This window comes from Meriones unguiculatus, chromosome 7 (genome assembly GCF_030254825.1).
Source record: "Meriones unguiculatus strain TT.TT164.6M chromosome 7, Bangor_MerUng_6.1, whole genome shotgun sequence".
Lineage (NCBI taxonomy): Eukaryota > Metazoa > Chordata > Mammalia > Rodentia > Muridae > Meriones > Meriones unguiculatus.
The window spans coordinates 62,516,132-62,530,620 of NC_083355.1; the positions used below are offsets into that span (position 1 = coordinate 62,516,132).

The 14,489-nt window shown below is 38.8% G+C and overlaps 2 protein-coding genes across 9 annotated transcripts in view; one reads left to right on the top strand and one right to left on the bottom strand.

The window, feature by feature from the left end:
* Positions 1-4,954, top strand: part of Mipol1 (mirror-image polydactyly 1) — a 303,874-nt gene extending 298,920 nt beyond the window's left edge. For all 7 annotated transcript variants that reach the window (XM_060387531.1, XM_060387532.1, XM_060387533.1 and 4 more), the window contains one exon: positions 709-4,954. In XM_060387531.1, coding sequence (XP_060243514.1) covers positions 709-775 — 67 coding nt within the window. In that variant the 3' untranslated portion in view covers positions 776-4,954. The remainder of the gene's footprint in view (positions 1-708) is intronic.
* The window catches only part of Foxa1 (forkhead box A1), an 85,356-nt gene that overhangs the window by 33,982 nt on the left and 36,885 nt on the right, over positions 1-14,489 (bottom strand). The gene's annotated exons all lie outside the window — the stretch shown is intronic.

Genomic DNA, 14,489 nt, shown 5'->3' on the forward strand with positions numbered 1-14,489 from the left:
GGTCCGCATAATGTGCTTTTTCTCTGTACAGTAGCCAAACAGCATTTCAGAATGGACTTCTGAACTTTAGGTGGTTGTCAGCTTAGTTCATCGGTTTTTAATGAGCTTTTACAAAAATCATTTTTCTCCGACAAAAAAGCATGTATATAGGTAGCCTGTAGTGCCCAGAATAGGGACGTTTTAACAAATAAAGCACTGGAAGTCTGGCTGATAATTGTCAAATCATGTGTGTTTTATGATACTAAAATGTTAGTTTTTTTCTGTCTTTATTTTAACTAGCTGACTGAAAAAGAAAGGGATTTGGTATGTGCAAGAGCACATCTAAGATTGCTTTTTGTCTATATTAGAAGAGATTTCTCTTACAAAAATCTGCTTGAGGCTCCTCTTTGCTTGGCATGCCATCTTGTCTTTACATGGTAGATAATTCATCCACAGCTTTTATGCAAGTAGATAAATGTATTCAAATGAGCGGTGTGTATATTCGTGTAACACCTAACTAAACATAATCAAGGATCTGAGTTAAAATTTGTTCTGTACTGTTTTTTAACCCCAAAACACTCCGTGTGACTCTCACAGTGATGCTGTTATTTAACATGACTACCAGTATTGCTTGGTCACAAGCACAAACTGATTTTTTGCAGCCAGAATATTCTTGATAATAACTGCACTCTTCTTTTTCCTTTTTCTCTTTCCCCTGCCCGTACTTAGGTTAGAAAGGCTGGTGGATGTCCTGAGGAAGAAGGTTGGATCAGGGACTGTGAGGACAGTGATCTGACTGAAAAACACCCCGTGTGGGGGAAGCACTCACATCTGGTGACCAGGCTGCCTCATTCAACGCTGTGCAAACACTGAAAGCCTTAACTTAGCAAACAGTTGTCAGAAGTGGGACACTCCAACCACATTCCAAGCTGCGATAAAATCAGATCACAAATGTTTAACCACTTTGCTGCTGACTTCGGTTATTTATCCAAATATATTAACTACAGCTTTTACCAACTGTAAGTTACAGCTTATTTTGTAACTATTTTATATTTGTGCCTTTAATGTAAATCTTTCAGCCAGTGTACCATGAAAACGTGTGAAGTCAGTCAGGATCATACCCTCACATATGGCCCTTTTCTGAATCAAAGTGCAGCAAAGTAAATATTGTCCAAGCCTTAATCCACTGTGTTAGGTCAAAACTTCAAATAAATGCATTTTCAGTATAGAGTATATTTCTTAACTGATGGGAGAAACTCAGACATGAGAGAATGTAGCCTACATTCAATGTATGTATGCAGCTTTTATTCTTAATGTTGAATATAGTATAGAACTCATGAATTAAATGTATGATTTGCTTTAACAGTGCATTAAGATGGCAGGCACCAAGGCATGACTTTTGTTTCACTATAAATAATATATTCTGCTTTTAATATATTCTGCTTTTAATTAAGAAGGTTATTAATGTGCACTTAGGCATAAATATTATTGGTATTTTGTAATGTTGAGTCCAGGTAAATTATCTAAGCATCACCTATGCTGTCCCACTCATAGTCTGGGACACTTTTGGATTGTAAATTAGTATGTGCCAGTCATCTTGTCTCTATTCTAAAAGGCAAGACGTCAAACCTATTAGCATTCTTATTATCTCTTAGATTATGTTTTTTGCTGTGGTAGAAGAGAATCTAGTATATAATATACAAATAAATTCTGAATATAAGGACCTAGAGAAAAGCATTCTTGAGATTTGGTTCAAAATACCCACTTTTGAATTTATTTAAAATATAACTTAAAATAATGACTGTGGAAACCACTTCTCACCATATGATGTTATGAATATTTACAGAAAATATTGTCAGTTATACAGATTAGATAGCTGAAATTCCATACCTGGAAAGGGTTGAGATGAACAAAAACTACTGAGTTATTGAAAATTTTATAGGCAAAATTTTTCTAAATTCCTAATTCAGCTATAAGATTAAGCTAAATTATTTATCATTGCCTGTTTTCAGGCTAAATATATTCAGAATGATAGACTATATCATTCTTTCATATCCCACTGGAAATATCTGTTTTATTCTCTTTGAACTCTATAGAATATTTTGAGGTCCCTTATCATCATGAAATATGACTCAAAACATTAATACATCCTTGTTACTAAATCTGTAACATGAAGTTAACTGGTAGTCATGTCACTGGATTCAAGTTTGAAATCTACTCACATTACATGTTCTTAGTGATGTTAAACTATGAGAATCAGAAGACAGATGACAGCAAATGTTAAAAATAGACCAACTGCACTTGCCTCACCGTCACATAGAGGGTCGTAGCCTCTGGTAAACCACGGACACTTACCGTTGGAAGCCAGTGCTTTAAGTTGCTTGTTGTCTGGCTCTGTAACAGGCCCCTGTGTAAAGACGTGGCATCTTAAAGCCACCCAGGGGTGCAGGTAAGTAAAATATCCATTCCTGGATGTTCTTCATAGAGCCACAAGTAAAACTGAATTTTCACCTTAGTCTTGAGAAACAGTTTCCTTGAGTTATTTTCTCTGAAGTCTTGGAACACAGAGTGCAAATAAAAACATTTTACAACTTCCAAACGTCACTTAGAGCAACCGGTTCCTGTACAGTTGTACAAAGCAGGATATTATAAAATGAAACTCATAAAACAATTCTAACATCTACCATGTTTCAGTACAGGTGCCCCAAAGAATTAAAAAATGGCCCAGGCAACTTTTGTATTGATTTCTTACACTTAAAAATGCCTGCCAACACTCTTTCAAGTAATCATTATGTGAAGGAATAACCAGAATCACAGAAAATCACTTTGCCACTTCTTAAAAAGCAATGCAACTGCTGAAGAATTCCGCTCTGTGTTTCCTTCAGTTTGCCTTAAATGTTTCCAAGTCTACTATCGTAGCGTGAGCGTTCACTTCTGAAACAATAAGCAAGCCCTTTGAAGGCGAGATTACCGTCGGTAACACCTGATCTGCAAAATCCTTCACATCTTTTTTTATTTGACTCTGCCAACAGTGTCATGATAATTGCTATACAGATTTTAGTGTTGACTTTATTGTTTTTGTTGTCGTTGTTAACTACATTGATTGTGATGAGAAAACAAACCTCCTCGAGGTCTGACATCTTACAACTAAACCGCACTAAATCGTAGGTCTCTAGGCCTGACTGTAAGAAAAAGAAAAGTATAGCGAATATTTTTCTTTTTCATTTTTCAAATATTTTTATTGATTCTTTTAGTATTTCCTACAATGTATTTTGGTCTTATTTGCCCCTAACTCCTCCTCTTACCTCCTCCCAAGTTTTCCCCCATCTCCCCAATGGCTCCAACTTTGAATCCTTTTCTTTTTTTTTTTAAATTTAATAACCTAGCAACCTCAGTCTGTGCTGTCCGTATAATTATTGGTGTGGGGCCATCCACTGGAGCATGACAAAGATTTTTATGTCTGCTGCTACAGAGATGTCTTAGTGGTCAGGTCATTTACTGCTCTTGAAGAAACCAGGTTCAGTTCCCAGCACCCATGTCAGGTGGCTCATAACTGCCTATCACTCTGATCCAGGGGATCCCACACTCTCTGACCCCCAGATGCACCTGTATTCACACAAGACACACAAAACTCAAGTAGGTATAAACACAACCATAATTTTTAAAAAATAGATAGGGCAGTAATTATAAGCAACATCTTAAAGATGCATTTTTAACTTCTGTAATGTTTGCTCTTCTTGTTCCATTTCCTCTTACACATATGCAGGAATTCTCTAGTAACCCAAAGATTATATACATCTCTTTCCGTGTAGTTGACTTTTGTCACTGCTGTGTACTGTGCGGCAGCGTTTGCTCTGCCTCAGCCTTCGTGAAAATGAAGGCAGGAGGTATTCTGAACTATTTTAATTTCTTCTGTGGATAAAACCCAACACTGCAGTGTTACAAAGTGGCAAAGCATATTTCCAGCACACTGTGCTTCCTACAGCACATACTTGATAAAACCAGTTGCAGGCAAAGCGGTGGGTGACAAGCAACACAGGCACACTACAACAGGACTGATGAGTAATATAGAATAAGTTAGGTTTTGATGAATAAACCGTTAGGTTTTAGAGCAATTAAAACAATAAAAATATTTTTAAATAAATATTTTAAGCTCCTATTTTGTGTGTTTCCTTATCCAAATAAACTGAAGAATCTTATTGGGTAACACACGAATGAAATTTGTTTATGTCACAAAAAAGTTGAAAGAGATTTATAGCTTTAATATTAAAAGAATTACATACTGTTTTGCTTGTAGTTTTTTGGGGGTTTTAATAACTTCTTGAAGTTTCTATCTTCAAATGGTGATTATACATAAGGCATTGAAAGATGAAATAACCATGACAGATGTTCATTCGTCTTGACGTAGTTTGTGCAGTGCACAGACTTTTCACATATATTAATGTGTTCTTGGTAAGTCATTTACAGCTAACCTTTGTATTTGTTTATTGCATATATAGCCACAAAAAGATACAAGAGCACATCAGCCTCTTTAAAATGGATCTGTAAGTCAGTTGTTAGGCCACAGCAAGTTCAGCATTTTGTGCATGTTTTCTTAGAAGTGCATATGGTTTCTGGGGCTTTTAAACAAATACATGAAATGGTTGAAAGATTTATATTGCCCATGCTTAGCTAAATATGTCATCTCTAGAAAAGATGTGATTTATTTTGGCACTGTTCTAAAACTCAACTATTTCAAACATTTGTTAAGTTGGAGCTTGCACATTTGAACTAGTAGCGTACGTTCCAAAGTAGCATCTCAAGTTGCCGAAGGTTTTGTAATCCTTTCACTGAAAAAGCCCTTGCTGAAAAGCTTTTCTCTTTCACTGTGTTCTGTAGTATGAGTTTAAATTTATAATGGTTGAACTTGTTTTTAATGCAGGTCTTCACAAATTGAATTTGACAATAATAAATGTGTGTTTGTAAAAATCATTAAGATGGTTTCACTAATGAGAATCTTTTGCAGAAGCCTTACTGCGCTGTCTTGATTTTGGTGATTTCTAATGTATTTTTAGAATGTGCTGGCACTCTAAGGTCACTAGCCTAACTATCCAGTTATTAACAAGGATATATTTTAATACACTGTCTCAAATATCTAAAATGTGCATTTACTTTTCAGTCACATAAAATCTCCTATCTCAAATCCTACATGTTTTAATACAGTTCCTACACATTGATCTTTATCAAATTTGTAAGTGTACAATCCTGAAGACATTGTACTTGTTGTGCATTATGAATTATATTACAGTGAAGATCAGGTTGCTATCAAACTATTATTTCCTTAATAAAGATAAAAGTTGATATTTGCAAACACATTAGCTACCCTACAAGCCTCTCAAAACTGTGTGGATCTGAACTGAAGTCCCTCCTCAGCCAGAGTCTCTGGAGCTGCAGCATGAGCTGGGCTCCATGATGCCTGAGACCCCGGGCAGTCCTCTTCCACCAGGTCGGTGGCTCCCATCAGCTCTTCTATGGGCCACAGTTTTGCTCTTGAGTTGAACTTGCCAAGTGTCTCTTTTTGTTCATTGTGTGGCATTTTGTACTTTTCTTTTGGCAAAATCTGCGGTCAGTGTATATGCATTTTTATGTTTCCTGAAAATTTTCTTTTACCATTTCTGCTACAAAATATGGCAATGGAGATGGAAGGCACATTTGCTAGGGATGGCACCAGCCTATAAGAGTCACCAGAGCGCTCAGGAAGAAAAAATACTCAGATAAATTATGGTAATAAAATATTAAAAAATATTATTTTCATAAGATGGGGGAAGAGCCTAATATCATTCAGTAGATCTATTTTAACTTTCTGAGCAACTACCACACTGATTTCCATTCTGGCTGCACTAGTTTGCACTCCCACCAGCAGTGGACAAATGTTCCCATTGTCCACTATCCGTGCCAGCATTTGTCATCATTTGTTTTTTGTTTGACTTTTGGTTTGGTTTGGTTTGGTTTGGTTTGGTTTGGTTTGGTTTGGTTTGGTTTGGAAGGTTGTTTATATATATATATATATAGACTAAGTTTTAATTAATTCTTACAAGTATAGAAACAATCTTTGTAAATATGTCGTTTTACTTTGTAGTGGCTTGAATGCAAAATGTCCTCATCTTCTCAGGCTTTTGAACACACGGTCCTCAGTTATTAGCAGTGTTTGGAGAGGTTTAGATGATTTAGTCTTAACAAAGAACATATATCAGTGGGTGTGGGCTTTGAGGTTAAAAATCTCACAGGGGGGTTGTTTTTATGTTTGGTTGGTTGGGTTTTGGTTGGTTGGGTTTTGGTTTGTTTTTTTTTTTTCCATTATAAATAAAGTTGAAATCTCAAAGAAATTTTATTTTCCTTTTTTGTTGGTTGGTTTGTTCGTTTTTGAGAAAGGATTTCCCTGTGTAGCTTTGGCTGTCCTGGATTCACTTTGATTTGCCTGCCTCTGCCTCCCAGAGTGCTGGGATTACAAGCTTGTGACACCACACCCAGGAATTTGTATTTTCTTGATGGATAATGATGTTGAATTTTTTTTACAATGTATTTCATCTTTTACAAACTCTCAGTTTCTTGTGAATATACCTAAAGGACTGCATATTCTACTATAGAGATAGCTGCTCATCCATGTTCATTGCTGCTGTATTCACAATAACCAAGAAATAAAAACACCCTCGATGTCCATCAGCTGCTGAATGGGTAATTAAAATATAGTACATTGACACAATAGAACATTATCCAACTGAAAAGGAAGATATAATAAAATTTGGTAACAGCAGTTCTGAGTGAGGTAACCCAGATCCAGGAAGACAATTATCACATGGATTTGCAGATGACAGCTTTGACCCTTCAGATAAGTTTCATCTGGAATACTCACAGAGGTTAGTAAGTTAATATGGGGCCACGAGGAGGTGTTTTTTTCAAGGGAGGAGAGATAGAAATTGATGCTATCAAGGCTTAAAGAGGAATAATTGAACAGGAGGGACTAAACTGGGGTAAGGGTGGAAGACAGGAGAAAGCAGGTAATACAGGAAAGGATAAAACTAAGATCAAAAAGATCATGTGGAAATCTACTGTAGAAACTTCCTAAAATTACATATAGAGTGTAGGGGGAAGGGAGGGAGAGAGAGAGAGAGAGAGTTCAAATGGAGTTACCATGCAACAGAACAATGAGGTCCCTACTTGTATATCGCAGGCTAACAAATAAGACTAGTTCTTCCTCCCTAGTAGTTGTTGGCCAGTGAGATCTCATAGACACTACCCCCAAAACAGTATAGACTATTGCAAGTGCTCTTGATTACCCTTAAGAACTTCGTAGAAAGATTCTGTTGCTAAAGATACCACATACTTGAGTCATAGAACATGAAGAAATCAAGCTGGTACTGACCTGAAGTTTCATCCCTACTGACTAGCTTTTATAGTGCTAGAGGGCAAACTACTGGAAAAGAAAAGTGATCATCAGCCTTATCCAGATGTGAACCCCTAGAGGTATAATACCAAATACATGCCCACTAGCAACACATGCCCACTATGTAATAATGGCACAACTGTCTTGGGAATAACCAACCATCTCTGGATTTAAGGCCTACTCCATAACATGAAATCTATACCTAGAACCATTATCTCTCCCAACAACCTGTGGCTACCCAGGTCATAGTCTGTAGGGAAGAGCCTGCTACTATTACTCTGCTAAATGAACACAGTATTAAAATGACTCCTAATGACATCATTATACCCATAGATCATTGCATCTCTCATCCCTCACCAGAGAAGCTTGTTTTTTGTTTGTTTTGTTTTGTTTTGTTTTGTTTTACAATACTTGGCAGTTAGCACAAAGACTCAACAGTTGCTCAAAAGAATAAAAGACTGCAACATGTTCTGTCTTAAATGAGACATGTATTACACTCTTCCTCCCAAGGCTCAGGATTGTTACAGAAGAGAGATACAATACAGATTGTAAGAGCCAGACATAGTGGATGGCCTAAAGGAAACAGTATCTTTCAGACACAGTGTGGCAGTTGCACATAAGAAATCCCAGTGGTTACAATAGTGTAAACAAACCTGTGCGAGCTAAACCAGATATTTTATCCCAGCATGGAGATGGAGGGGCTCTCTTTTATCCAGTGTGTATTTTTGTTTGCATCAAAGATAAAATACAAGTGGCCAATAAACACAAAGAAAATGTTCATCTTCACGAGCCATCAGAGAAATTCAAATTAAAGCTATGTAGAGATTCCATGTTACCCCAGTCAAAAGGGCAGTCATTAGGGGGAAAATAATGGGTTTGGGTAGATGGCTTAGAAAGTAAAGTGTAAGCATAAGGACTGAGCTCAGAAGTCCATCCTAGAGTACAGCTGGAGTGATGTGGACACAGGAAGATACTTGGGCATTCTCTGTCTAGTCAGTCTAGCCAAAGCAGTGATCTGCAACTTCAGTGCAAACCTCGACTCAGTAAAAATAGGTTCAAAGTAGAGAAATGAGTGAGTCAGACGGTTTCATGTTAGCCTCTGGCCTTCACACATGACTCTAGTGGTGAGTACACATGCAAGTACATGCACACAAGCAAGGGAGTAGGGTGTAGGAGTCAAGAAAACAAATCCTGGGGAGGGTGTGGACACCAGGGCAGTATAAACTAGTCCTGCCACTGTGGAAGTCAGAATGGGGGCTTCTCCAAATACATCTTCCATATGATCCAGCTCTACTGCTTCTGCTCATTTACCCAAAGACTTCAAGCCAGCAGATCACCGACAGTTGCACATCAGTGTTTACTGAAGCACTATTTATAATGGTTGAGCTATGAAAGCAACATTGGATAAGGAATAGATAAGGGAAATGGGGCGTACATGCACAGTGGAATTTTTCAGCCATAAAGAATGAGTTATGTCATTTGAAGGAAACTGGCTGCAACTGGAGATGACTGGTGAGTTAAGGCAGTCTCAGAGACAAATTATTGAATTTATAGTTCCTAGGTTTTATATAGACATGAAATCATGTGAGTGTGTGTGACATGAAAATGGAGAATCTGACTGAGGGAAACAATGGGAAATGAAGGGGTGAGAAAGAGGATGGTGAGAGTGCAGCAAATATTCACAGCATTCAATATATCATTGGCTGCTCAGTCTCCAAGTGGGGTCCCTAGAAGGTGAAGAGGGACTGTCTCTGACATCAACTCAGTGACAGGCTCTCTGATCACCTCCCCCAGGGGGGTGCAGCCTTACCAGGCCACAGAGGAAGACAATGCAGCCAGTCCTGATGAGACCTGATAGGCTAGGGTCAGAGGGAAGGGGAGGAGGACCTTCCCTGTCAGTGGACTTGGGAAGAGCATAGGAGGAGATGAGGGAGGGAGAGTGGGACTGGGAGGAGATGAGGGAGGGGGCTGCAGCTGGGATACAAAGGGAATAAATTGTAATAAATAAATATATGTTAATTTTAAAAAATAAACAAATTGGATATCTTAAAGAACTTAAAGCAGTACATTAATTTAAAAAAGAATTTGCTGGCCATAATGGTACAGGCCTGCAATGTCAGGGGAAATAGTAACAATAATAATAATGATGATAATAATAATAATGCAGAAACCTGGGAGCAGTGCTTCTGCTGTACTGGAGTGTTGACATCATGTTTTATGATGAAACATCTAGAAAGAGATCGCGTCATTTACACTTAAGGCACAAACACATACATATCCCCAGGACTGGAGAGACAGGAGGAGTTTATGGAATAAAGATTCTATCAAATAGCACTGACTAAATTGTAATAGTACTTCCTTTAAAAAATAAAGTTGTCAGTAAATTGTAATAAATAACAAATAGTAATTTTTAAATTTTAAAAATCATCAAAAGATTAAAAAAAAAGATTGTCTCTCCTTCTTGCTACATTTACTTCTCATGTGTATACAATGACAATGTTGTATACATTATTTTTACCTGGACCAATTTTTTCTCTTACCTATGGGAATAGCAGAATGTCATCAAGAGTCATTTTATTACTACGTTCCTTTAGCAGAACAATAGTATTTGGTTTTCTCTTATGCTCATGGATTATCTATTCTCAGGTTCTTGACCACCCAAGTAGATCATCTACGGGGACCAATTATTTTCAAGGTTATCTGCCTTAAAAATCGAAATGGAAATGCTTAATGTTGACCCCATATTTCCTATTTCTGGTGCTATTTGTTTAGATCCACTCGCACCTGTCACCAGTTCGTTATTTCTCTGGCTACAGTGCTGTCCACTCAGCTTCTGTTTGTCCAAACATGCCTCCTTTGCTGCCTGCTGTCCATGACGATGCAAACTGCTGGAAACAGAATCTTAGGGTAAAGAGGTGTGCGTCTCCCTGTGCGTCTCCCTCCCAGCGCGGTCCAGTGGCAGCAAGATCTCCACATCCTCATGTTTCTGTTTTCATTCTCTGCTCAGGTCATTTGGCTGCTTTAAACTTTTCTCCTTGTCCCTTATGTGAACTGACCTTTGATTTAGGCGGTGTGTGGCTGTGCGTACTCATGTATCTATTGAGTTTGTAGTTTTTGTCATTAGAAAACTTTCATATATTCTTGCAATAATTTTGCCGCAAACTTTCTTTCCCACTGCCTTTGGCTACTTGCTGCTCTTTGGGCACTTGACATCTCTCCACGATTCATCTGTGCCTCATTTACTTTTTTAGTTCTATTTAACCTCTGTGTGTTTTCTTTCTAATATTTCCAGTTGCTTTGCCTTGAATTTTAATAATTAATTAGTCTTCTGGTGTCTAATGTAATCCACGTCCTGCTTCAGTGCAGATGCCTCTCTAAAAGTTAGAACTGGTTATGAGTCTCAGCCTCTGCTTCGATACCTCAATCAGCAGAGCCTTTCAGAGGCCGTCTGTGGTGGACTCCTGTCCTGTTTCCTGTCTTCTCCTGCTTCTGATGTCTATCTGGATGAGAATTGAGCATCTTCCCTAGGGTCTTCCTTGTTGTTTAGCTTCTTTAGGAGTATAGATTTTAGTATGGAGATGAAAGAGGGGGCCGCAGCCTAGATACAAATTAAATACATTGTAATAAATGATAATAATAATAAAATATTTTTAAAGGGGCCACATTTTTTTTTAAGTTAGAACTCTGTCTCAGCTTTTTCCATGCATCTCTTTAGCTTGGGAATACCTTACATGACTTTGAGAAGTACAAGTGTTCTGAGCTTTGTTTAGGAACATGGCTACATTACTAGGAAAGAGTTTCAGGATATTTTAAGGCCATTTCAAGCTTTGACATCAGTCTAGGGCAGATTTGTCTCCAGAACTCAGTCATTCTGCCCCTGAACATATGATTGTATGGCGCCTGTGCTGGAGAAGCCTCTACTCTGACTGCTCAGAACAGAATCTGTCTGTCTAGGCATGCTCCCGCCTGGAAAGTTTCACCCTGGCCTATGGAGTGTGCTCACAGGAAGACTCTGCAGAACTTGCTCACTCTGGCTCCGCCCTGTTTCACCTCCCTCTCTCCTCACTCTGCTCTAGGAACTCCCCAGAGTAAGGGCCAAGTCACAGAGTTCATGTTTTGTTAATGTTTGGTCCCCTCCTGGCAGGAGTTGCTATCTGTTACCACAGTCAAAAAACATGGTTTTGCAAATAATCCAATTAAAAAATGGGGAACAGAGCTAAACAGAGAATTCTCGACAGAGGAATATCGAATGGCAGAAAAACACTTAAAGAAATGCTCATCCTCATTAGCCATCAGGGAAATGCAAATCAAAACGACCCTGAGATATCACCTTACACCCATCAGAATGGCCAAGATGAAAAACTCAACGGATAACACATGCTGGAGAGGTTGTGGAGAAAGGGGAACCCTCCTCCATCCACTGCTGGTGGGAATGTAAACTGATACAACCACTCTGGAAAGCTATCTGGCGCTTTCTAAGACAATTAGGAATAGTGCTTCCTCAAGACCCCGCTATACCACTGCTAGGTATATACCCAAAGTTTATTCAAGTACACAAAAGGGATACTTGCTCAACCATGTTTATAGCAGCTCTATTTGTAATAGCCAGAACCTGGAAACAACCCAGATGTCCATCAACGGAGGAATGGGTACAGAAATTGTGGTATTTTTATACAATGAAATACTACTCAGAAATCAAAAAGGAGGAAATCATGAAATTTGCAGGCAAATGGTGGGATCTAGAAAAGATCATTCTGAGTGAAATATCCCAGAAGGAGAAAGACAAACATGGGATATACTCACTTATATAGACCTATAAGATATGATAAACATAATGAAATCTATACACCTAAAAAAGATAATCAATAGAGCGGACATGGGGTAAGATGATCAATCCTCGTTTAGAAAGACAGATGGGATGTGCATTGAACGTATGACAAGAGTCTACTGAGCGCATCTGAAAGACTAACTAGCAGTGTTTTCAAAGCAAAGACTCATGACCAAACCTTTGGCAGAGTACAGGGAATCATAAGAAAGAAGGGGAGTTAGTCTGATGGGGAAAGGATAGGAACTCCACAAGGACCAAATATATCTGGGCACAGGGTCTTTTCTGAGACTGACATTCAACCAAGGACCATGTATGGATATAACCTAGAACCTCCACTCAGATGTAGCCTGTGGTAGCTCAGTAACCAATTGGTTTCCCAAAGTGAGGGGAACAAGGACTATTTCTAACAGGAACTCAATGACTGGCTCTTTGGTCTCCCCACCCCCAAAGGGAGGAGCAGTCCTGTTAGGCCACAGAGGAGGGCTTTGCAGCCAGTCCTGAAGATACCTGATAAAACAGGATCAGATGAATGGGGAGGAGGTCCCCCCTATCAGTGGACTTGGAAAGGGGCAGGGAGGAGATGAGGGAGGGAGGGAGGGACTGGGAGGGAATGAGGGATCGGGACACGGCTGGGATACAGAGTTAATAAAATGTAACTGATAAAAAAAAATAATAAAATAAAAAAAAACATGGTTTTGGAAATTCTCACCATCATTTGTTTGCTTGTTTGTTTTTACTTGGTGGGCTTTGTTTTTATTTTTAAGGTTTTCAGATAAATATAGACCTCATCACTTCATAACTGGGATAGTGAGTTCTGGGAGAAGCTTCCATCTTCCCTATTAAGCACCCAGCTGCCTGTCTTATCATTCTCTGTTTGCAATCTCCTTTCCCTGATTTCTTTTTGGAGGAGATGAGGAAGGGGACCACAACCAGCAAACAAAGTCAATAAATTGTAATAAAAAAAGAAGAAGAATTTTAAAAAGGAAGAAAGAAAACAAATATATATATTTCATTTGCTTTGTTTTCAACGGCTTTCTTTGGTGCCGAGATGTCATCTTCTTTGTATGGTATCGAGAGACCTAGTTAAACCTCTGTCTGGCTTTATCAGTGTCCATGCAAGACACAGCTCTCACCCCAGAAGAGGCAAGAGATAGCTTATTGTGGGGCCAGATATGAATGACTGTTTTCTGAGAACAGAGAGGAAAGTTATCCCAAACTTCGAGATCATGAAGTTTCTATAGTAATGCAACAAAGAAAGCCATCTATTAAAACACTTCTCCAATACCTTGGTAGGAACATCAGATAGGCAGTTCTAGCAAAATGGGGAAAGTCTGCTGCAGGCCTTAGATGCTCTCTGAGAGCCCTTTCCTTGGTAGGAACTAGGGGTCTGTTCAAGTATTCCAAAGAATTCTTATTTGTTACTCAGCAAATGTTAGGTCTATTTAAGTGGCTAAAGATACCCCAAAATAAATTGTAATTCAGTTCTGGTCCCACGGTGTTCCAACCTCTCCACAAGTCAGAGCTAACCAGTTAATCAGCATTTGTAGAACAGCTTCTTACCAGGAATTCTCCTTCCCATCAAATTTAGAAGTCTTTCGTCAGCCTGTCGTCCTCACGTCTGACTCCAATTATATGGTTGTTAACCTTTTCACTGGCTTCCCGTGTCTTCTCACTGCCTCCTACGGTCTCCACGCTGTCTTCTTATGCATGTCAACTTTGACTGTTTTGAAATGCCTGTCTGTTGGGCTGGAACCATAGCTCAGTGCAGCGTGTTTGCCTAGCATGTGTGAGGGCCCAAGTTTAATTCCTGGCACCAGGAAAAGAAAAAAACAAAAGAAAAAAACCTAGTTTAAACTATCTTGGGATTGGGTTTGGGCTGTGGTTTGGATACAATTCTGTTACTTCTCTTTGCTGTGGCACAGTACACGAGGGCATGTGTTATGAAAGCCATATCTTTATTGAGACTCCTTTAGTTAATCCCATTTTAGCTTATTAAATCTCCCCATTAGGAATTCTGGTAAATTCAGCTTTTCTGGATTTCTAGAAGAGATGTAGGCATCCATTGTAAGGTCTAGAACATTCCAAAGACTCTTCCGGCTTCATTGTCCTTCACAGCAGGTATCAGCCATTTTGCACAGAACTGCCAGGTCAAGTGACCATAGGCCATTGGTTCTCCAGGTTATTGCTTGCTCCTTTCTAGAATCTTAGCCCATTATTTGTCTTTGTTTCAGCCCCTCTCTGATACTTCAGAATTAATAC